The sequence below is a fragment of the Lates calcarifer genome, linkage group LG2, assembly GCF_001640805.2.
Source record: "Lates calcarifer isolate ASB-BC8 linkage group LG2, TLL_Latcal_v3, whole genome shotgun sequence".
NCBI classification, from domain to species: Eukaryota; Metazoa; Chordata; class Actinopteri; family Centropomidae; genus Lates; species Lates calcarifer.
The window spans coordinates 7,877,119-7,901,589 of NC_066834.1; the positions used below are offsets into that span (position 1 = coordinate 7,877,119).

At 39.7% G+C, this 24,471-nt stretch overlaps 1 protein-coding gene across 1 annotated transcript in view; it reads left to right on the forward strand.

Annotated features, from left to right (window-relative positions):
• The window catches only part of smad3a (SMAD family member 3a), a 28,818-nt gene extending 11,819 nt beyond the window's left edge, over window positions 1-16,999 (forward strand). Inside the window, exons 2-8 of the mRNA XM_018683544.2 lie at window positions 7,628-7,821; window positions 8,233-8,367; window positions 9,927-10,052; window positions 11,005-11,217; window positions 11,348-11,485; window positions 11,952-12,096; window positions 14,002-16,999. Of these exons, the coding sequence (XP_018539060.1) occupies window positions 7,628-7,821; window positions 8,233-8,367; window positions 9,927-10,052; window positions 11,005-11,217; window positions 11,348-11,485; window positions 11,952-12,096; window positions 14,002-14,125 (1,075 nt within the window). The 3' untranslated portion in view covers window positions 14,126-16,999. The remainder of the gene's footprint in view (window positions 1-7,627; window positions 7,822-8,232; window positions 8,368-9,926; window positions 10,053-11,004; window positions 11,218-11,347; window positions 11,486-11,951; window positions 12,097-14,001) is intronic.
• Window positions 17,000-24,471: the final 7,472 nt, after the last annotated feature.

Sequence of the window (24,471 nt, forward strand, 5' to 3'; positions counted from 1 at the left end):
CACAATGATGAAGTATTTGTAAACCAAAACATCTGAATAAGAAGATAAGATAAGTAAATGTCCATGTGGAAAAAACTAAGTCAGAGGTTTTACCACCAAGTCAGTCATCAGAATAGTTTGAGTTTCAGCTCTATTGTTTAGTATTAGTTTTTGATAATCTCTTACTGACCCTATTCCGGCCCTTCCTGGATTTAATTGCCTCATCTGTATCCAAAATAACACGCCCCCACAAATGCAGCCCCTTGCATTGTTTTATTGTTGTTTGTTTTGGTCTGAACACATGGTAATTCACATGAATGATAACAATAAGAATAACAACGATAGCAAAAGTCATAGTAATTGTCAAAACCAGAGAATACAAGGTGCTTTACATTGACAAACTGAGAATCAAACATAAAACATACATGTTGCATATGAATTTTACACATAAACCACACATAAAATACCCGTGACTTGTAAAACCCATGTCAGTGACAGAACTAAAAGGTCAGTGCACGTCTGGCTTTGTGGTCTTCCTCTGCCCCGCTTTGCTGAACAGGTGTTTCCAGTAAGGAGTTTAATTCACTGTTACCATTGTTTAAATAATATTTAACCACCTAGCTCCCTCCAACCAACTCAGGAAAGCTTGAGGAGAAACTAAAACTGTAACTATCTTCATTTTGTAATTATGTAATATACATAGTCAATTCTGAGTAATTCTGTGGCTGCAGATTCTTTCAATGGTGCCACAACAAGGGATTAACTTGTGACAACAGTTGTACAAGAACAGGTCCAACGAGGGCAGGCAAACGCGTTCCATTGTATGTGACGTAGGTGTTTGTATGAAAGGGGGTAACTGGAGCAGAGGCAGATGAAGCAGTTTTAGGGAAAATGAATTGTTAAATTATAACATTTCATTGTAAAATAACCTCTGAAATCCATTAAAATTCACAGGTTTCTGAAGTAGCCATGTGTCAGGTTTCAAAACCAAACTCATTTAATTCCCCTCTTCTGAATTAGTGAATGATTTGTCTCATCACATGTTGTTACTGGAAGACAGCAGCCCCTCTGCTGAATGTCATTGGACAGCAGCCCTGTTGCTCATGGCTCGACAGACTGGCCACAGACTTTATGAAAGGCACAAAGGCCATTTCAGCTCTACACCCCCACCCTCACCCCTCACTTAGCATTGGGACAGAGGGATAGTGGGACAGACGGAGGAGGAGAGGCGGGTTGGAGGGGGGTTTAAGGGGCCCAGTCACAGACACTCTGAGCTGCCCTGAGCTGTTGAGACAGTCTGCCAGCCCTATTGTCCAGCAGCACCCTCCTTTCTTTATCCATCACACACTTTGTCCCTGCTCTGTGCTCTTGCAGGACAGATTGTGGCTGGAGGTTCTAATGTTTACATATATTTGCAGTTACTTAAAATGTCCAAGATTATGAATTTTAACTTGAATTAAACAAAAGTTTAGCTACTTAAATAAAGTTAATATATTTCAGCCAAATGACCAACATAGTAAGACAAGAAAAGTAGAGTAGGCGTATAGTTTCTCACAGTGTTTGCTGACACTTTTTTTAGTGAGCTTAGACTTTCATTTGAGTTCGGAGCTTGGCAAGGAGTTGTAAAAGATCCACGTCAAAAGGTCTTAGCCCACAACGAGAGATTGTGTGTGTGTGTGTGTGTGTGTGTGTGTGTGTGTGTGTGTGTGTGTGTGTGTTCAGCACTGCTCGAACCATGGCTGGCCTGAACACACACACAGTGTATATGTTTGTGTCTCTGAGCGTAACTGGGCTTGCCTCAGAGTGTTTGTTTTGCCCCCTCCCTACCGAGCTCAGTCTGCTCTCTCTCAGTCTTTTTTATGAGTCAGCCAAACGTATACACACGCACATAAAATTTGTATATCTACTCCCCTTCACAATCACTCACTTCATCACCACCTCCCCTGCATTTTCGAATACCCTCTTTACACAGTTGATTACTAAATGTGTGAATCCCTTGGACGTATAGTTATTTTATCTCACTAGCTCATGCCTTTTGTATGTGTGTGTATGTACACAGATTGTGCTCTCTTCCATTCACACAAACAGACATGCTGGTTTGGACATAAAGGTCAGGTTCAGCTTCAGCTTCAGGTCATAGCACACAATGATGTTGACACAGTTTCCCCTGTGGCTAAAAAAAAAAAAATCAATACCAATTTGTCCCTTTCATTTTTGGACGTCAATTTCACTCTGACTGTCTCTTTATAGAGAAACGCCAGCGCTTTGACTCTTGTTCTCAATCAGAGGGGGAACCAAGATGTTCTGATCCCTAAAGATGTTCAGTCACAAGCACGTTTTAACCAGCCTGACGTTTCCTTCACAGATGGAAATGAAAAATCAATCCAGGAGAGAAAAGTGGAAGTTTGGACATTTCAGTTCAGTTTTTTTATTTTTAGGGTTTTCAGTTAGTATAATCATGACGTCATTTTCCAAGCAAAAATGCCAATTTCTAACCTCTCAAACATGAGCATTTGCTGCTTTTATTTGTCGTGTGATGTGATAGTGAATCAAATACTTAAGTGTTTCAGACTTTTGGTTGGAGAAAACAAGCAGTTTGATTGATTGATTGATTATATTGAGCTTTAGTAAATTTTGATAAGCCGAAGTCAAAATTTTCTGAGTAATGTGCTGAAATGATTAATCTAATAATCAGCTAGAATGACAGAAAAGTGATCATTTGAGTAATTTGTTCAGCCAAAACGCCTCAAAAATGTGAGAATTTGCTTTTTTTTTCATGAGAATTTTTTCATGATAAACTGAATATCTGATACCTGTGACTAGTACTCCTCACAGGTTCATTTTATAGACAAAACTACTAATTGGTTGATCAAGAAAATAATCTCTGGATTGCTCAATGATGAAAATAATCTGTATTTATAGTCTGACACATACTGAAGATGGCCTTGTACACTATTTGAGGCAAACATATATTTTAAGTAAAACAAAATAAAGCATCTTCATCATTGGTACCATCAGATTTTTCCAGTGTGAGTTGTTACTTTGTCTGTAAATAAAATCAGTCTGTGTTGACCGGTTTCTGGTGCTGTAGGGAGGAGTTGAAGGTTGAAAACTGCTGGCCTCAATTCTTGGATTCTTGGAAGCCCTCAGATCCCACCCATGTCCCTGAAATCTTCAGTCTGGAACACACACACACACACACACACACACACACACACACACAGGATCCCAGCAGGGAATTTGGGGTCATAGTTCTCCCCCCTCTGCCTCCTCCTGCTACATAGCTGAAGGACTCTGAGCTTCAAATCATTTTAAAGTGTTTTGCAGGATCTGAGGTTGGCTGTTTAGACAGTGCTACTGGCTCTTCCTCTAAACAACAGGCTAAGGCTTGGTGGTGGTGCAGGAGTGGTTTCTCCTTGTCAGGGAGGTGTTCCTCATCAAAGTATCATTCAGCGCACCATCATAAATCTCTTCTATAAAGTGAGTCACTCAGATTGAGGAAAGTATAGTGTGTGTCTAGACCTGTCCATGTGTTTCATGTGCGCAATGTTTTGGATGTTTGTTGCTGTTTGTTTTTCTTTTCTTTTACATCACCATTGCTGTAGATAAACAGCAATGGTGGAAGAACCATTCAGATCCTTTACCCTAGAAAAAGTAGAAATATCATTGTCTAAAAATACTAAAAAATAAAAATGCTCATTATGCAAAACTGCTCCTTTCATAGTGCTATGTATTATACTACAGAATTCATTTTTTATCACTAAGAGCATTTTACTGTTATAGTGTAATGTACCATATGTTTTCCAATGTAAAATCAAAATGCAAAATACAAAAAATAGAAACACTCAAGTAAAATACAAGTACTTCAAATATGTACTTAAGCACAGTGTTTAAGTAAATGTACACATCATCAAAATGAATAGACAATTATTTTGACAGCTGGTTAATTGTTTTTCCATTTTTTTTTGTTTGTTTTTTTTTTAACATAATAGTAAGTTTAATATGTTTGGGTTTTGAACAAAACAAGACAGTTGATCACATCACCTTGGAAAATAATCGTTATTTGCAGCCCTAATTCTCAATTTCAAAATGTTTTGTGAGGAATAAGTTTGTTTGTTAGACCTCAAACATATACACAGTCTATCACACTGAAACACTGAATATAAACAGATCTTTTGTTTATTTGCAAGAAAACATGTTTAAATGTGAGGTCTGAGGCTCAATTGGGAGGTTGGAGATTTTAATCCTAAACCTCCACACTGACTGGAGGTACAGTGTGCGGCGTACTGATTGTCCATGCTGATTTGCTTTTTGTTGCTGAGTTTAAACTGATATCCACCTCTCCCCAAGTTTCTTCTAATTTTTCCATATACCCTAACTTTTTGGGAACCTTTTCCTTGTCTTCTTGGAGGTTTGTGAACTGTTGCATTTGTGCATCTTATACTGCATGTACATACATGAATTGATTTGACTTTACATTAACTTGACATAATGAATAATGGATAAGTAGGGGGATACACAGTAGCTTGGTTTTAAATCACATTTTGTCCTCATACATTGTTGTCTGTCTTAGGACTGGTGATGTTGATTGTTACTGCAAAATAGTCATATTAGATGTTTCTGGTTGAGTTTCACTCTTCTGTTGTGTTGCATCGCACACGTGCAGCTCAGCTATTGGGCTTACTAGCGTGACTCATACCATACCATTACTGTAACTGTTTTTTCTTTTTTTCTTTAAAAGACTGACTGGAAGAGGCTTCACAAAGACAAGGACATTAAGTAGGACAACACTTAGCCAGTAATGCCACTGCAGTTTGTGCATGTCTGTCTCAGCCCACACAGAGTCTAGCCCCACCAAACACCCACTCAGCACCAGGGACCTAACACACATACCACTGACATCAGATCAGCCCAGTCTGACCATTGAATACATTTACAGTGAAAAAAGTTTTATTTTTCTATTTTTTTCTGCTCCAAAGTTTGAAGTGAACACCTTATAGTACAACCCCAATAACTTTGCATTAAATGCCACTTCTTTGAATGTTTTAATGCACAATTTTTGAGGATAATGTCAGTTGGTCAGTGTTGTGAATGTCTACATGTGATCACTGTTCCTCTTCGCAAATGCATTTTTCATGTGTTTCCCTCGTGGCATCATCATGACTTTTGGACTATTTCCCATGATTCACTTTTTCAGCTGCCTTTGTAACTGTGAGTTAGTTATTTCAAAGCTACCAACAGTTTTTATGTTCATTTTATTTTGTCCAACCCTTGTAAAACAAGGTTGCAAAAGTGTGTCAGTAAGTTAAATACCAATTAGCTTTAATGGAGGTGTGAGAACATTTTTAAATGACTTTTGAAGCAACTTACTGAATTGCAGCTGTGTTGGTCAACAACTGTGCAAAAATTATGCAATGTAGTAAAAGGAAACAGCCTCAATAAATCATGAGATGATATATGCCAAACACAGGAAAACTGCAGCAGAAAAGAGGAACGGTATCACAAGTCATCTTCGCAAGCACTAACCAAAAGGCATTTAATATATTTTTTAAATCTTAACAGCACTACAAGCTACAATACTAACTTTAAAAATGTTGCAGCGTTTTGTACTGGATTGCATAATAACCCAATGTGTTCCAGTTTATTTGTCTGCTCTGTGTAAGTATCCAGATTGTACTTGTGGGAACAGCCAAATCTCTCAACACCAAGATCAAAAGCTGAGTAGTGGGGCCAATCTCTGTTTTTTTGTCCTTGATTTAAAACCCTGAGAGTCATGGAGTCCTTTGATCACACACTTGTGTCTGTGTTGCCTGTGTTACTGTTTTACACTGCTGTGTTTTTGGCATGATATAATAGACTTAGTATTACTATTGCTATGTTGCTCGCTTCCCTTTCTGATATGCCAGTGGTGATAACTTGTGTGATGCTGCTTCCTCTGATAAACTACCTATTACTAAGAACAAACTCTGATGGAGACAGAATAGCACAGATTGTACAATTTGGTTGTAGACTAGATTACAAGTTGGTTGCTTTTTTACCTACCTAAATCCAGCTTTTCAGCCATTAGACACCCAGATATGGGACCTAACCCTTAATCTTGCACTACGTTATCTATATAAAGTTGATATAGTATAATGTTTGTAGGGTGCAGGACAGTTCTTCTGGATTATTCAGATTTATTCTTACATAATTTTGCCCCTTATTACACTTTCGGGTGCAGATTTGTTTCATCAGCTGGTCACTAACACACCAGGTCTCACTTGTCTTTAGGGGTGTGTTTTCAGATGCTGAGGTATTTGCCTCTTCAACCGCATGCTTCTGTATGCTTGTGTGCACATACTCAGTACTCAGACACCATTTGCGAAATTTTACACACCATCCCCCTCCTCAAACGACATACACACTACTCAACCCCTTTTAAAGTGCAGAGCCAGTGAATGAAAGCTTTTGCCATGAAAAATTAAAACACCATTCTTCACTTGCTGGATGTATAATGGTTGACCCAGATGGGGCACTGCTGAACTTTCAGTACATGGACAGTGCACAGACTTGTTTTTATTTGGGGACTGACATGTGTCCTTCTAAAGGGCTTTAGCTTAAGCCTTTGACCCTTACTCTGTATTTGTGTGAGAGCGAGTGGGCGAGAGAGAGAGAGAGATAGAGGGGTCATAAGTGGTTTTGCCTCTTGCGTAAGATGATGAGTTTTTTTTTCCCCTTTCATGGGTCATTGTGCTCAGAGATTACAGGCTACAACCTCCATTATGTCAATCTGCAGCGTCAAACTATGGCTCATTAATATCTGGCGGCCTGAATCATCTTCCTGCCAACAGTATTGTGTACGTGATGAGTGCAGATGTTATACAACACAATGAAATTCCTGTTGCACATACTGTAATTTCATTGCCAGTTGTTTATTATTAGACATCACCTCATAACCAGTGCACACACAGCTGGGACCCTCATCAGCAGGAGGTAGTGTCAGAGCCCAGACATAAAAACAATAGTTTTGGATGACAGAATTATGTATGGGGAAACTACAATATGATCAGTTGCAGTAAAAAACATCCATAAAATGAGACCAACAATATATGTCATAGTCTTGAGAATAGAAGTCAAAATAGAGAAAAGAAATAGTGTATTTTTATATAAGATTAGATTATAAGATTAGAGCAATACAAAATTAGTGGGAAATTTTCTGTATCTAATTTTGTCCACCAAAGTGTTTGTATTCACTACTGACAGACTCACATAGTTACTGTAAGTGTCTGACAATATCATGGATAGGATTCCTACAGAGATAGACCTTTTGATTAACCAGAAACATTATATGGCCACCAGACTCCACTGACAAAAACAGTAATTTTACCTCACAGAATATGGGAGTTGCTGGAATAGTGCTGCCTATATTGGTTAGCTTGTTTGTCTTACTTTTACTATGTGAAGAATTTGAATACTTCTTCCACCACTGAAAGCCGCACAGGTCAGACAATAACCAGTCCAATTAAAAAGGGAAATGCAAAGTAAATGGTCTATTATTTTACATAATATCAAGTCAGTCTTTCAGGTGAATTACTTACTAAACAGAAACAGAATTTCAACCAAAAGGTTGCATATTTTTGACATCTTTTTCCTCTCCTTCTGTCTGCAGGTCTCTGGATGGCCGTCTGCAGGTCTCCCACAGAAAAGGTCTGCCCCACGTCATCTACTGCCGTCTGTGGCGCTGGCCTGACCTGCAGTCCCACCATGAGCTGCGGGCGGTGGAGCTGTGCGAGTACGCCTTCCACACGAAGAAGGATGAAGTGTGCGTCAATCCGTACCACTACCAGAGAGTAGAGACGCCAGGTATGACAGCTTGAAGCTTATTTATCTTTTCTCTGGACTTTATCATGGTTCTAACCATTTTGGAAAAGAAACACACAACATTTTCCAAGAATTTAAAGGATGAAGTTTTACAGTTTGTCCAAGTTTATTTCACTTTATTTCACTGTGCTGTCAGGATCATTTTCTGTGGAATGATCTGCTTTTTTGCCAAGGCACACTTTTATAGACTTGTTTTTATCTACAGGCTTTATCCAGTATTTTGTTTCACATAACTTTGTCATATTTGATTTTTTTATAGCATAATTTTATTGTTTTGTTATTAAATTGTTTGCATTGCATACTGATTTATTTATTTTATCCAGACATGAAACCAATCACTATTGCTGAGCTCTAAGGAACTACCTGTTGTTTGTGCATCTGTCCATTATACAGTACTCCCACCTGTGCTGGTGCCCAGACACACAGAAATCCCTAGTGAGTTCCCACCGCTGGATGACTACAGCCATTCAATCCCTGAAAACACCAACTTCCCTGCTGGAATTGAGCCCCAGAGCAACTACATACCAGGTACCAGCAGCAAGTCTCAGATACCGCTTAAACACCAAGACTGAGAATGAGAATCTTTTATACTTTTACATCATGTCCAATCATCTGCCGCACTCCTGTGTCAAGCTGTCAACAGTAAATATTGGTCAGACAGTGTTTCATATTGTTTTCTTTTCTGTGTAGTCACTGAATCAGTCAGAGTTCTTTGCTAAGACAGTATTTGATCTTGTGGAACAATAGTTGTTCAGACAGTTGAAACATTTGGTTGTGTGTTATCCACATACAGGCTCTTGCAAGTTAACCTGCTCTACAGATCATAAGTTCAGCTCTGACAAGCATCTGTTGCTGCATCTGTATTCTACACATTGCCAATGTGTGAATTAGTCAACAACTGTTATCGGACATGGCTTCAACATACTCCCTCTAACCAGGGTTAAACACACATTAGATGTCAGAGTATAACACCTGCTTATATTAATAAGTAGGCAGGTTTTCTTACTGATCTAGCACAAATAATACCAACTGACTATTGTTTTTGAATCCTCTCAAGTCTCTGAGCTCTGTCCGACAAGTCAGTGCCCATCCAAGATTTACTGTTGTTTTACCTCGGTTTCTATCACTCTCCCTCTTCGCCTTCTTTGACTCCTCAGACAACGAGGCTCTTTTCTTTAGCTGGGTTTGAGTTTCCACAGTTACTCCGGTTGTTCCACCGTCCGCCATTTCCTCTACCAGGGGAAAGCTGCGGATTGTTACCGGGGGAAAACAAAAGTGATATCCTCTTCCTGTTTTGTTTGCGCTATACCATATTCAGAAGTTCAACCTCCTTCACATTTGCCCTTTATGTTTGTGCAGCGGCTGCAGCTAGATATACTTTTGTGCAATGATGCACTTCCTCTGTGCAGTAATTTGGGCCTTCCTTTTCCTGGGAACCAATCTAAATGCCACTGGTGTCATTATTCTGTAGGCATTACACTGTGCAATCAGCATAATACTTCATAATGTTAAGTTACAGCAAGAAAACTGTAGAAATACACTGTTACAAGTAAAGGTCCTGCAATCAAGAACTTACTTGAGTAAAAGTAAAAAAGTATTAGCATCCGAATATACTTGAAGTATAAACTACTATAAACTACTCATTATGCAGAATATATATACCTCAAAATAGTACTGAAGTACAGCACTTTAGTAAATGTACTTATTTAATTTTCACCACTGTCTTTTTAGGGAGGATAATTTTATTTAATGTCAGAGTAGTCTTGAAAAATTGTGAGTAAATGAGAGAAACAGAGACATAAAAAACAAGCAGGTGGGCAAGTGACAAAAAACTAAATTTAAACTTTGCTGTATTTTATTTTGTGTAATGTAATTCTTTGTAGATTGCCAGTGTTAATTCTTCTCTCTCTTGTCTTTCTATGTTATGTTTCAGTCTGCCAGCTATTCCACGTAGACAGCAGATTTCCACCAAATCTATCTTAGGGAACCTTGCCACAAATATAATGAGATGTTGTCTGTGTGTGTGTGTGTGTGTGTGTGTGTGTGTGTGCCTGTCTTTGTGTTGTGTGTGCGTTTGTGTTTCTCAGAAACGCCACCACCAGGCTACCTCAGCGAGGATGGAGAGACCAGCGATCACCAGATGACCCACAGCATGGACACAAGCTCTCCAAACTTGTCACCTAACCCTGTTTCACCCACACACAGCAACTTAGGTAAGGATTGTGTGTCTGTATGTGTGTGTTTGTGTACTTTTCCTGTCTGTCTGTGTCACATACAGACAAATCTTTCAATAGTTTATCTCCCCAGTGGGAATTCTGTGTTTGATTTAACTCCATTTTTGTAAGAGGAAACCAGGTGATGAAAGAAGCCTTTGTCTTCTCTGCACCATGTGAGCTGCTGAACGGGCCAAGACACCATCCAGCCCACACTAACATCAATGACAATATCCTATGTTTATTCTATCAGGATGGAAAAACGCCAGGGGGCTTGGCTGGAAGGCTACTGGTGAAATAACAAAATCACACCAGTTTCATTTGGCAGCGCCATCCAGCTCTGTTCTGGACTTCAAAGCCAAGGACAAAATGTTGAAGTTGTTAAGAGAGTGGCCATGTTGAGGGGAAAAAGAGCAAATTACCAGAACCAGTTGAAGTTACTGAAAACTATCATGGATAAGCCTGTAATTTGACCGTTTTGGCTCCAGTGTCGCATCAGTGAGGGCTGAGTTTCCACATTTTGTCTGGTATAAGCTTCTGGGAAACAGCGTATGGGTTTGACATTTTGTGACGCAAGCTCAGCTTTATGTTTTCTTTGGTGGTGTTTTTCTTCCCCCTCTACATCCACCTCAGCCCCTTTTCTCCCCACATCTCACCCATTTTTCCTTCTTCCTTATAACTCTTCATCTCCATTTTCTCCACCATCTATTTTGTTTTCTAGCCAATATTTCTCTGGTTTGAGTCCACTTCTTATTCTTCTCCTGTTACCCATTAATTTCTTTCCTCCTGTATTATTTCAAGCATTACATTCTAGTTGATAAGCACTTTTCAGTCTATTCACAGTCACCCTACTAGCCACAGTATTGTACTCCATTCTCTTGCTTATACTTTGTCTCTCCTTTCCATTGTAGTTTGATCAAAAACTCTATTTTTCTCTGTCTCTCTGTGTCAGACCTTCAGCCAGTGACATATTGTGAGCCAGCCTTCTGGTGCTCTATTTCATACTATGAGCTGAACCAGCGAGTAGGAGAGACCTTCCACGCCTCACAGCCCTCACTGACAGTGGATGGCTTCACGGACCCCTCCAACTCAGAGCGTTTCTGCCTTGGCCTGTTGTCCAACGTCAACCGCAATGCATCTGTGGAGCTGACACGCAGACATATCGGTAGGGTTTCACTCTGATAATAATCGTTTATCATCACAAAGTGCTCCTTGTTCTTATCCTTTTGCAAGTTTAGTGGTGTGGCATGAGTTTTATCTGAGGAGTTTGTCGTTCTGTTTCTGTTTTCTTCAAGGCCGTGGTGTGCGGCTGTATTACATTGGAGGAGAAGTGTTTGCTGAGTGTCTCAGCGACAGCGCCATCTTTGTCCAGAGCCCCAACTGTAACCAACGCTACGGCTGGCACCCTGCCACGGTCTGCAAGATACCCCCAGGTGTGTGTTCAGCTGACCGAGAAAGAGAGAGAGAGAAAAAGTCAGGGACAGAAAGACATACAAATGGGGGGAATTGGAGAGATTAGGAGTGAGGGAGGTTGATGGGGGTCGTCCACTAATCACAAAATTTGATGATGAGGTTGACTCAAGAATGAGGCCAACATACACAAAAACAAATAGGTTTGCAGATGCCTATATTTACCATTTCCTGTGTTCATGAACAAAAATAGTGCAGTATAAGTTGTGTCGAGGGTTGATATAATATCTTGAGACAACTAGGTAAAATTGCAGTAGTGCAGCATGAGTCTGAATCAAATGCCTTCAGGTTATAGTATAAAAAACACTCAGAGTCAGCTGATGTTAGGAAGATTCCTCGAATGTCAGATCACTCAAAATTAGATGTGTGGGGCAAAACAGTAAAAGAAAAGTGTCTTGGTTGTCTAATGCATCTGTTCATTTCCTCCAGGATGTAACCTGAAGATCTTCAACAACCAGGAGTTTGCTGCCCTGCTGGCCCAGTCAGTCAACCAGGGGTTTGAGGCTGTGTACCAACTCACCAGGATGTGCACCATCCGCATGAGCTTTGTCAAGGGCTGGGGAGCTGAGTACAGGTAAGCTGCAGTGATATTCGCTTTGGGTAAATGACAACCACTCACTTGTTTCCTAAACGGTAAACCTCGACCGCTACAGAGCTGAACTGCTTAACAGGAGATAAAACCCACAGCCAACATTATGAGTGCTGCTGTGCAAAGATCAAGTATTTAGCAAGCCAGTATGTAAACACAGACAATAGAAACAAACAGACTGTGAATCACATCCCACAATCCATCCGCCCCCACTCCCAGGCATCTGCTCACACTCTCACAATTCCGGTGTATGACGTTGACCAAGCCTTCATCAATAGAAACAGGCCCCAGTTGGCACGGCAGACTATTTTTAAACAAACACACATGTGCTGTGTCAAAAAGAGATGTCAGACTTTCCCTCTTCCATCCCCTCCCCGTGTTTTCCACACAGTCTGACTCACTGATAGTAAGGACGGAGGAGATGGAATAAAGGGGAGTAGATGATTGGGTGAAAGTTGGCTCTGGCACAGGAGGTTTCCACAGGGGAGAAACCTTTGTGCTGTGAGTGACTGCTCACCAGTTCTTTGCAGACCAAAAGCTGACATGTGGATACACTTAAAAACAGGATTCAGGTTACTGGACCAGCCAAGCCCTCCTTCTTCTCTACCTCCACCCACACCTCTGTCTGTCTCTCCGTTCTTTCCCATACTGACAATTGTTCATTTTTTAACTCTTTTGTCGCTTTTAGCTGTTCTTTTATAATTCATGAAAACACACAAATGTACACATGAACAATTTGCAACATTGTTGCACCTGAGTTATTCAAACAATATATTACGAAACAAACCATGTAACCCAGAGGGAGGTTATGCAGCTGGCAAGTGAAATTAGTTGTTCTGCAGTTGTTTGGTATTGACTGGGAGTTTATGGTACTAGTTGTTTTATTTACTTAGCTCATTCAGTCTGCCCCTGAACAAAAACAGCCCTTCTTTTGCCCTAAAGCTGCTCTCTGGTGTCAAACTTGGTATGCCAGAAAAAAAAAACCTACACTAAGGAGTCAATGGCAGAGCACAGAGACAAAAATGACAGGGTTATCACTGGGTGAGGCGCTCTGAAACCAGAATCTTTTTGGAAAGCTGACCTTTCCTTTTTTATGAGCTGTCGCTTAACTCCCCTTACAGTCATACATCATACTTTGAACACTCTCTCCTCTCTGTAAGAAAAGCAGCAACAGTTTTTGTATGAAGTCTGTAGGGAATCAGGGAAGAAGCCAAAGGACATGGAGATCAAAAGGCTGAATGTCTGGAAAAGATTTTTTTATACTGCTTCTTCTAAAGTTTTTCCTTTCCAAAAGTCATGAACAAAAGAAATAAATTAGTCTTGATCATTTTTAGAGCATTGAAGTGGAGAAACCTTAGCATCAGTTTGCACATCCTGAGGTTTATATAGCAAAGGTGACAAATGTTTATACAGCAAAATGTCTAATTTTCTGTTACAGTATTATGTTTATAAAAGGACATTTTCTTCTTAGCAACTCCTTTTGACTCTTGTCTTCAGACTTAATCTGATTCATTTAGACTCATCACTACATAGATGAGGCATTGATAAGATGGACCCATAGAAAACATAATTATTATAGACATGAAATATAGGTTATTGCACAAATAGAATAGACAAGGTTGTTTTTTCTCTTAACCACACACTAGGCTTATTTGACATTAAACTGATCTTAAATTTGGTCTTAACTGGCAGTTAAATGTGTTAAAATGTTAAAGTGTAACTCACAGAAATCTGCATTCACATGTTTTTTGTGCATTTTTTGTTTTGTTCTGTCTTCTAAAACAAACGTAGCAGAGTTTGACTTTGCTTTCTAAGTTTACTCACCCTGGTTCTGTCCTCACAGCTTTTTCCTTAAACTTAACATCTGTTTCTGCTCTCCTTGTGTCCCAGGCGACAGACAGTGACCAGCACCCCCTGCTGGATCGAGCTCCACCTGAACGGCCCCCTGCAGTGGCTCGACAAAGTGCTCACACAAATGGGCTCCCCAAGCATCCGCTGCTCCAGCGTCTCTTAGGGGAGACCCCTCATCCTCCCACTTCCTGTACAACACGTCTCCTGTCAATGACTAAAAAACATACAGACTTCATGCAGACAAGAACAGCTACACAAGTACGGAAGGATGATGAACTCCTCACCTCATTCAGCCAGTCCTCATTCTGTAACTTAGTCCTTCCTCCCCACCAGCTGTCAGTAGCACTTTTTATATACATGTTGTTTGTGGCAAAAGGGGACAAGTGCATTAAAGCAGTACCGTGTTAGTATGATCTCCACATTTTGTCCAGAATTATTTTGATGGCAATTTTTTTCTTTGGCATCTATGTGCCAGAAAGGCTGTAGCAATGGGAGGAGGCTTTTTTTCCAATTAAGAGATTCTTATTTTCTTTGCTTCTTTTGTTGAAATTTAATTTTCATGATTTTTACGATATCTTTTGTACAGATGTTAAAAGTGAATCATGGATTTTAAAAAAAAGAATTTAATTTTTTAAGCATTAATAACAATTTTGTAAAGCATGTGTAAGATCATGTTAAATGCATTTCACTTGACTTTGTTTCTGTATTTGGGCATTTGATAGGTTATGAAGATAATGGAATAATGGAAATGGTCAAACATCAGTTGTTAACACTGTGTGAAGGAATATACTGTAAACCTAGTTCAAATATTTGTTTATTTCATACTGTTATTTTATGTAGCCTTTGTTACTCTGAGAAGGCAAATAACAGGGCGTTTAAAGGCGCTATATGTAGGTTTTTGCGATCGCTACATAGCCAACGTTGACACTATCAGCTGTTTACTTACCAAGAGCTTCAGCCATTATTGCGTTTATGAGACAAGAGGTTAGAATATGTTTTCTGGGCAGAGCTACATCTTCATCCTCTCATGTTGGACTGAGGGTAGCCTGGACTGGAATATTACAAGATGGGAAGGTCAGCTGGTTTGCCTGCTAACTTCAGTAGAAGAATTAGAAGCAAAACAAAAGTTAACACTGGCATAAAGGAATAATGTTTGATGGTGAACTTGCAACATTTCCTCTAGACTGGTATGTGAACAGCTGTTAATGCTAACATTGACTTTGTAGCGATAGCAAAACTTACATGTAGCACCTTTGACTACATCCTTGAGTTTCAGACAGAAACAAATGATAAACCAAGGAATCAAGTTTAGATGAAACTTTTTCCCCCTCTGATAGCTGTAAACCATTCACTGATTTGAACTGTGGGCCAAATTACTCTGATACAGCAGTCTGATGCTTCATGATACAGTAAAGCAGAGAGGAGTCACAACTCTTTAAACCCGTATGTAAGTATTTAAAGATCATCATCAGGAGGATGATGCACTTTTGTAAAATGTTAATATTCTAGTAAGGCAATGTGGACAAAGTACATTCAGTGTAGTTCATAGCTTCAGTAGTGCTTGTCAGAGGGCTATGTGAAATATAGCCTGCATTCATTTCAGGAAGCTTTGCCAATTTGCAAAATATATTTGCAGCATTGTATTGTGTAGTATCTAGTACATACAGTAATAGGCATTTACACAGAACTTGAAACATCTCACATACTGTACTATTCTGCAAACCTTTAGTTAAATTACGAACATGCAAAATGTAGTTGGAGCACTTATGTGTGTGACAGGAAAACTCTGTAGAAAGCTTTCAAGCGTAAAGAGAGCAGGAAGATGCCTTTGCTTTTTAAATTTTCTCTCTCAGCAGTCCATAACATTGGTCTTATTTTTAACCATCAGTAATATTGACTCTTTGCACACTCAGGACCGTTAAAAAAAATGATGTACAGAAACCAGTGAAAATGACAGATGCATGACTCTTGAGACTTAAAAAGTCTATTTTGCTACCAGTTATTTTTGTAGGACAATAAGGTGATAATGTGTTGACGACTTTGTCCTCTTGTCTTTTTGCATGACATGACAGAAAATACTGCTGGCAGGTCTGGGGATACTAACCTTGTATTTTTCTACCTGTGAGGATGAGGCAGTGTCAGTACAAAGCACAGCTTTTTACAAAGGGAAATGTTTAGATAGACAGAGGCATGTAAATAACAGTAGCTCCTCAAAATCTGATGTCCCTATTTTTAAGGTCTATGTACATGTGGTACATACATGTGTTATTATGTGACCATTAACCTTTATAATGTTAATGGTAATTTTGGAAGCAGGAGAACAAAAAATAAGCTTAAAATGCAAAAACAAACAAAAAAAAAGTTGGGAAAAGCTATTGGTGAAATAGAAAAGCATAGTCTTAGCTTTGGTCCCATTTCCTTTCAGCCACCCACTGTGGTGGAAGTGGATCGATTTCCTTCTGGTTCCATAACACTAGACAAAGACACAGTGGGTGAACATGGACAATATTTTGAATCTTTTTACAGTACTTATTTACGTTAACCCAGCTTTTGATGTTAATGCCCAGTGGTGCTAATCTTTAAGATTTTAGGGACTCAAGAGAACAAGCAAAGCCATGAGATTTTTACTTTTACTTAAAGCTGGTAGATTTTTGATCTCTGTTAATTAACGATGACGACTTGTGAATCTTCTAACTATAATGTTGGATTGTTTCAGAAACAGTAGTATCTACCAATCTGAGACAAGACAGCTCTTTGTAGAGCTTCTGGTGTCCTTGAACACAGCAGTCCTCATCCTAATGGGCTCTTAAACCCCATAGTCAATGTAATTACCCAGTAGGGAATATTTTGCAAGCAAATTTGTCATTTTTATACACTCTTCAAGTTATAGTGCTTGTGTTTTTTCCCCCTTGTTTAAAATTTTCACTGTAATCGTTACTATTAGTTGTGATTTATGCTTTTGTGCTGTTTTAGATGTCTTGTATAAAATTATACCCTTTATTTTTCTCTGCCTATAAAAAGTTGATGTGATGCTTTATATTTTTTTGTTTATCATTATTGGTCTATGAATAAAATATATATCTTGTGGTGATAACCGGGGTCAACATGCCAAGCAAGAAGGGAACTGAAGCCAGGTTGTACAAATCTTCAAATGTCAAACCACATTTTTATTTCAGTCACTGTCAAAGTTAGTTTTGTATTCAGTCAGAATCACCTTGTTGAGCACAGCTGATCAAATGTGGAATAGTTCAACATTAGAAATCACAGTTACTTTATAGTTGAGCAAGTTTTGTTAGCATGAAATGTACTTAAAGTTATTACAGGCCTCTCTGGAGACTTTTCAAGTTACAGAGTCCTCTGTCTGTTTCCTTCTGCAGTTTGGGGATTTCCTAGTCTGTGGTAAATAATTTGGCGCTGTCCTCAGAAGCAGACAGAAACCATAATTACAGGCCCAAAGCAGAGACACTCTCTTGTTTCTTCACTCAAAGCTATGTTACAAGCTAATGCAAACCAAAACCGTTTCTGCTGTCACAGAGGCACGGCATGGTTTTGAATATGAATGTGAGCTTTGTTCTGATGCCCGTAAGGTAAAGAGGACTGAGAGCAACCTGCTAGGCACTTCAAAAACCCCTTCACTGTGGTGACAAATAGTTTGGGTCTGTGAGAAGATCAATTGTTGAAGCGAGAGGGAGGCAGGACCAAAGCAAAAATGGTGTTTTCATTCTGCTGGTTCACTTGCTAATATATCTGGAATCTGGATTCAGTAGCACGACTGTTCATCGTGATTTTTTTTTTTTTTTTTTTTTTTTTTTTACATTTTTGTTACGTGTGAGATGAGTTGTAGGCCTGAGTGCCTCCATTGTGTGATGGCATCAAAAGCTAAAGCAGGAACTTGTGCACAGTCAGCTTTACATTACCACAGTCTCCTGTTGTTGGAACTGCCTGAGCTTCATTCCAGACAACACAGGCATTTAATAATTAATTCTGTGGTTTAATGCTGGTGAGTCAAACATGGGGCAATTATGAATCATTTATTGACACCCTTATGTGTGTACTTGTGCATGTGCATTCATCAGATCTGGAGCCAGTCCAATAAAAAAGGGATATGAGCTAGATTTGTCTCTCAAAGCATTAGGGAGAGCTATTTTTTCTGAGGATTCATTTACATTAGTCTTTACAAAACAGAATCACATGGACACTGTTTTTCACAACACAGTTTGCAAATTTGAATTAGCTTGAATTTGAACTAATGGTTCAGGTTGTGCGTTCTGTCAGATATCACAGTAGTGTAGTTCATTTTGTCCAGTATCACAATAGTGTAGTGCATTCTGTCAGGTAGAAAATACCTATCACAGTGTATTAGTGTAGCACATTCTGTCAGGTATCACAATAGGGTTTCTTAAGTGAGCCTAAACATGCAGCTCAAAAATCTCAGAACATAAAGAATTGAATTATTTTCTGTAAAAACAAACAAACAAACAAACAAAAAAAACAATCAGACCAAAAAGAACTTGTCTTTGTCTTTGATAAGTCAATTTAACATGTGGGGAGGAAACAGCTCATACTGTAGAAATGGTATGATGGAAATATCAATGGTTTTGAAACCTTGACTTTTTCAAACCACAGTATACCTTGACTGGCTGGTAACTGGCCCATGCCTAGAGTTATACAGTAGATGATATAAAATAGCAGACACTGATTCTTGGAGAGCCCAAGGAATGGTCCTGTCTGAAATTCATTTATGAATCATATGATTTCCTCCACACAGAAAAGATCCAGACACAGATAATTTAAAATGAAAGAAGTATAAGAGGGTGGAACATGTGCTCAGGTTATATTTTCACTCCTAATTGTGTCTGTTCCCTCATAACTGGAGTCTGCTTGGTTCTAGACTCTCCAGTAATGATTACACCATAATTCATTCAACGTATTCTTGGTTTAGTTAAAAATATCATGTCTGCTGTTGATGTTCTGGAGTGCTATAATGTCACTGTGTTTGCAGTCAGCAATGGGATTGTTAATGAACTGTTTTTAGCTCAACACTGCCATCTGCTGGCTACAAGGATTATACATAGTGAGCTGTAAAAACACAAGGAACATGAGTTTAATGTTGTAATGGCTCCACACTCTTTATTTGTCAGTATTTTATTTTCAATTTTTGTCTTTATATGACAGTGGATGCTAAAGAGGAGACAGGGTCTCTGACTAGAGATCAGTGCAACTACATGGTCAGGATCTCAGACCAACGAGATGATACACTATCATTAGTTTTAAATCCGGGCTATTACTTGTACCACCTGTGTGCAAAGTTTGTCAGCTTTAAATAGAGATTCAGTAGTAATGAACAGTGAAAAGGTGTCTTCCTATTTATACATACAGTCTGTGTAGTACATACATGTGTTAAGGTGACAAAAGTAGGGAAGATATTTAACAAATGTACAGACTGAGCTGCCTATAAACATCAGTCACAGTCTCTTCGCATTTTAGTTTGTATTTCTCTTACTTATTTTTCTGATATCTTTGCTATTGCTCACTGCTGTTGTCCTGCATTCCTATTGTACCTTTCAAAAACAGATGACAAGTGCTTTACATACGCAAATTAGGACATGTGCTGCAACACAACACGTGCCACATTATGGAACAACATGAATGATAATATATACAATGCAAGATAATAATAATGATATACAGGTGGGTGAAAAATTAAGGGAAAAATCTGAATAAATGAGTGGAGAAGTGCAGCAAATGCACATACCTCCACACAGAGCATGAGTGGTTGCTGAGTGGTTTGATGAAAATGATGTGAATCATATGCTATGGCCTTCACAGTCACCAGCATGTGGTGTCCCAACACCTTACTGAGACCCTATGCTGGTCTATGTCACCTGTCTATATTTTAACACATACTCACATGGTGCAGATTTAATGATTGCACAAATATTGAACTTATTATTGGAGGAATTATCATCACAATCCAGTCAGTGTGTTTCTGTTTGAACCCCCATGATTACAGCTAATAGTGATTAAATGAACATGACTGTTTGCAGTGGAATGAAAGGGCTCCATGCATCAACAGACACAGCAGTAACATGTCTCATGTTGTCTGTTGAGTTGATACAAGTTAGTGTTGACAAGTGGGCACAAAGATGAACAGATGAGAGCCGTCAGCCCTGCCTCCGTGTGAAGGTCACTCTGGAGCAGGTGTTGATGGCAGGAACATTTGTTGGTAAACAAATCCATCTTTGCAAAGGTCACCATTTGTTTCATGGCATTCTCTCTCTCTCTCTCTCTCTCACTCTGTCTCTCTTTATCTCTTTGTCTCTCTTTGTCACGTCTTCTCTCTCTTCCTGCTCATTCCTGCTCTCTGTTTACTTCTCTGGCTCCGGCCTGAGTTATTTTCACAAGGAATGCCTGTCATTGGTTGGTCACAGCTCGGTCTGCCAGGCGGAGAAAAGCGCAGACTGCAGCATTATCTGCATTCAGTAGCCACCAACCTGATTGCATGGCCACGGGTGGCTTCGTTACAGCTGTCTCTGGACAGCAGCAGGTACCCGGCCCTGCATGCCAACCGAGATGGGCACCCACTTCTCCAACTGGCTGCCGTTGGCCCTCTGCCTGCATGTCACCCACACACACACACACACACACACACACACACACAGCAGCCACTGTGCAAGCCAACACTCATCCCCTCCTGTCAGCTGTACCACCCGTGCAGGAGAGGAAACTGTCACAATGTCTCAACTGAGCAGACATTTTGTTCAGACAACATTCATAAGCACCTGGCAAACACTTATGTTCAGTGCAAAAAACATGCATATAAAATGTTCAAGAGAAAGCTGGTTGTAAGGGAATGTTTGGTGTAGCAGGGAACAAGAGAAAGAGTTTAATTTTGCCCCTTGAAGCAATTTTCTGCTCTTTGGTATAGTTTTTTTTTCTGTCAATATGTTTCTCTCACTTTCTCTCCCTACCAAAACTGAACATTCTGCCAACAACCATCCAACTTAAATGTGTATTGGAAAGCTACAGTCATTGAATCCTGATAATAATAAAGATCAAGGCAAGTACAGGTCACCATTAGACCCCAAAGAACAGGCGAAAGGAACAATCGTAGGAGCAGTGGAGAGAGCGAGAAAGGAAAGTTGTGGGAAAAAGAGGCAGTGAGGGAAACATATTTACTGACATCCATGGGCTGTCACCACTCTGATTAATGGTGGTTGGAATCCCTGCCTGGTGAAAAGGTGTTGTTGGGGTGTAGAGAAAGCCCAGGCATTGACCCAGAACTAATAGCATTCGACTTGAACAAGCTGTCCAACCTGAGAGAGTGGGCTCTGCTGCTGACGGTACAGCACCCGGTTGGAAAAAAAGTAGGAAATAAGAAAAGTTAGAAATGTGGAAATACGGCAGGTATGTAGGTTCACACTGCAACCTTTGGACTCTGAGCACCTGGCCTGACTCCATGCTGTGTTTGAAATCACTTTGCTCACTCATTAACTATTCTCTACATAATACACATGCAATAGTTAATGCACATTATATGCAGTAAGTTTCAGATACTTAGGAATCAGTAATTTTGTGCCGTCATTGACAGGTGTGTTGTCAAATAACAGTTTCTGATGTATCCTTTAAAGAGTCACTGTAGGATTCGAGGCCACTGAGGACATTAATGGTGTAACGATTTTTAAACTGAATCTGAAACCATGATACAAACATACACAATCTTATATCACTACACAGGAAGAAGGAACAGAGACACCAACTGCATGTGTCATGTGACTTTTGTGGTCCAATCATGGTGGAGTGATCACACCTGTGGTAAAAGTTAAGCTAGTTTAATTAGCACTAGATGAATAAATACCTCTGAGACTGCAGACCCCTCAGATACATTCAAGTCAGCAGTGCAAAAACAAAAGGAAGCAATCTGTGGATTTGGAGAACATCCCACAAGATCACAGATTTAGTGAAGGAAAAAAAAAGATCTACAGACTTTTTGTGCTGGTTGGACATTAAAATGAGGGTTTGGACTGATGACCTCAGTATCTCGCTCTATGGCCCTCAGGCAATTTTTAAAAAGAGGAGGTGAGTTGTGTTATTAAGTCATTAGTCTTAGATGTCAACAAGACTAAAAGTGCAGAGCAATTCTAGGAGCTCTGTGAGACTGCCACTGACAACATGCTAATGTTTGTTAGCATGCTAAGCACTAATCACAAAGCTACAGCAGAGGCTGATGAGTATGTTTAATTTTGCAGGAATTTGTTCAAAAACCAGTCCTGATACCTGATTAAATGTCTGGTGATGAGATGCTGGATGATAAATTATTAGCTACATTTCCTGAGAGGAAATCATCAGTTTGATGAAAGTTAATTCAGTACTTGTTGAGATATATGAGTCTGGACAAAAGTGGTGACCTTACTGACAGACTTTCCATTGCAATCCCTGGAGCCAAGCTCAGCATAGTGGTTTCAAAGCCTATATGTGTTTACTTGCATCAGAACTGTAAAGATATTTTGTAGTAAGAGATTACGGGTTATGATTACAAGTGTAAAAAAGCATAGCCCAACAATATCACATTGCCATTATACAGTGTTTCAGTTGGGATAAGTGCCACACCATCGGCTCTTGACCCAACCCAAGCTCCAGGATAAACAAGGAAAAACATGTTGAGCCTTATGTTGATATTACTGCTTTGAAAGCTCAGCCTTTTCATGCACACAGGTCAACCAACACTGGAAAAACACAACAAACCTTCCTTACAAACAACAAAAAAAAGCTTTTGCTTCAAATAATCTGCAGCAGATTTGCCAGGAACATCATCCTGCCGAGGTTGTTTTTGCTGAGGGCAACAGCAAGCCCAACAGCTGGGACATAATGAAGCTTTCAGGCACTTGTTCTCCCATCGTGTTGTGCCAGCCCCTGTCTCTTTCACCAGATGTTCCATGTTTTCCCTCCAAAAGGCTCTGCTGCCAAAATGGGGACAATCGCTAGCAAAGTGGGAACCAGCTAGCTCCATAGTCGATTCATGATTATAGGGTGATAGTTGGGTTAATTGCTTGTTTCGTGTTTATTGGGCGAGGCCCTGTCACTTGGTTGTCATCTTTTGTGTAGCTGAGAAAATCAGTTTGACAGTAACTAGAGCTGCCGGATTCTGCCTCGCTGGTCTGGAGTCAGTTGGGAGTAGATAAAGATGATGTTATTGATTATTTTTTAAAGCTCAGCATAGCTTCCATTGTGAATAACCATGTTGTTTGAGTATGAAAGGAAGTAAAGAATGACATGGAAATGTGTCATCGTGTGTCCTCAAAGCTAGAATGTCACCTGGCACGGGTTATACTCCACCAAACCAAATGAATACAAGATGTTCGATGATACAGGATGTACCAGAGCAGCATTGTGTGTGTGTGTGACTCAGCTCTGATCACAAGCTGCTGAACTGAGAAGAAGACTTAGCATCTCTCTTCAGCGCTACAACTGTTGTTATAAATCGATGCTGCTGAAGCGGAGCTACAGATAAACAGACCACAGCAGGTGTTGGTTAAGCTCTGCTCCATGTAGCAGTAGTAGTTCATCCTGGGGCCTGCAGTGGAAAAGATTGCACTGAAAACTACCTTTTGGGTGGGGAGATGGCACAAAAGCTTCAAAACACGATGATGTGAGAAAACATATATACAGTTCATTGATGGCAATCAAGTAGAAACTATTTATTTATACCCCTGTTACTGTATTCATGAAGCTTTTTACAGTTTTTTGTCAGTGGATTTAGTCTCTCTCAGTGTCTTCTGCATCTTCATGTAATCCCAGACTGACTCCTTGATGCTGAGATCAGGGCTCTGTGGGGACCAGACCATATGCTGCAGGACTCCTTGTTCTTGTCTCTGTAGAAAGAGCTTTATGACTCTGGCTGTATGTTTGTGGTTGCTGACACGCTACAGAATGAATTTAGGACAGACTGACTGATTGTTCTGCATGATGCAGATCTGTATGTTTTCTAAATTGCTTAATACTCATTTCTTATTGGCTGCCCTGTGTCTGTCTAAACACAGGACACCTCAATCATAAGCTGTTTCTTAAATCTGCACTACATAGTGACTGTGTACACTGTATAGTAAAATATTAAACTTCATAACATGCTGTTGCAGTCAGTATATTTCATCGATTATAGACTATTATTAAGAAATAGTATAATACACCAACAGACGTGAGTCAAACAGGAACTGGAATTAAATTTTACAGTGCAAAATTTCAATTTAAACATCTCCAGCAATTTTATTAGGGCCCGAGCAACGAGTTGCGTGGGCCCAACGGGGCCATGCAACGAGTTGCAAGGACCCTCTTGTTTTCGGTCTGTTTATTATTATTATTATTATTATTATTAGGGCCCGAGCAACGAGTTGCGTGGGCCCAACGGGGCCATGCAACGAGTTGCAAGGACCCTCTTGTTTTCGGTCTGTTTATTATTATTATTATTATTATTATTATTATTATTATTTTTTTTCTTCTTTTTCCGCCTCT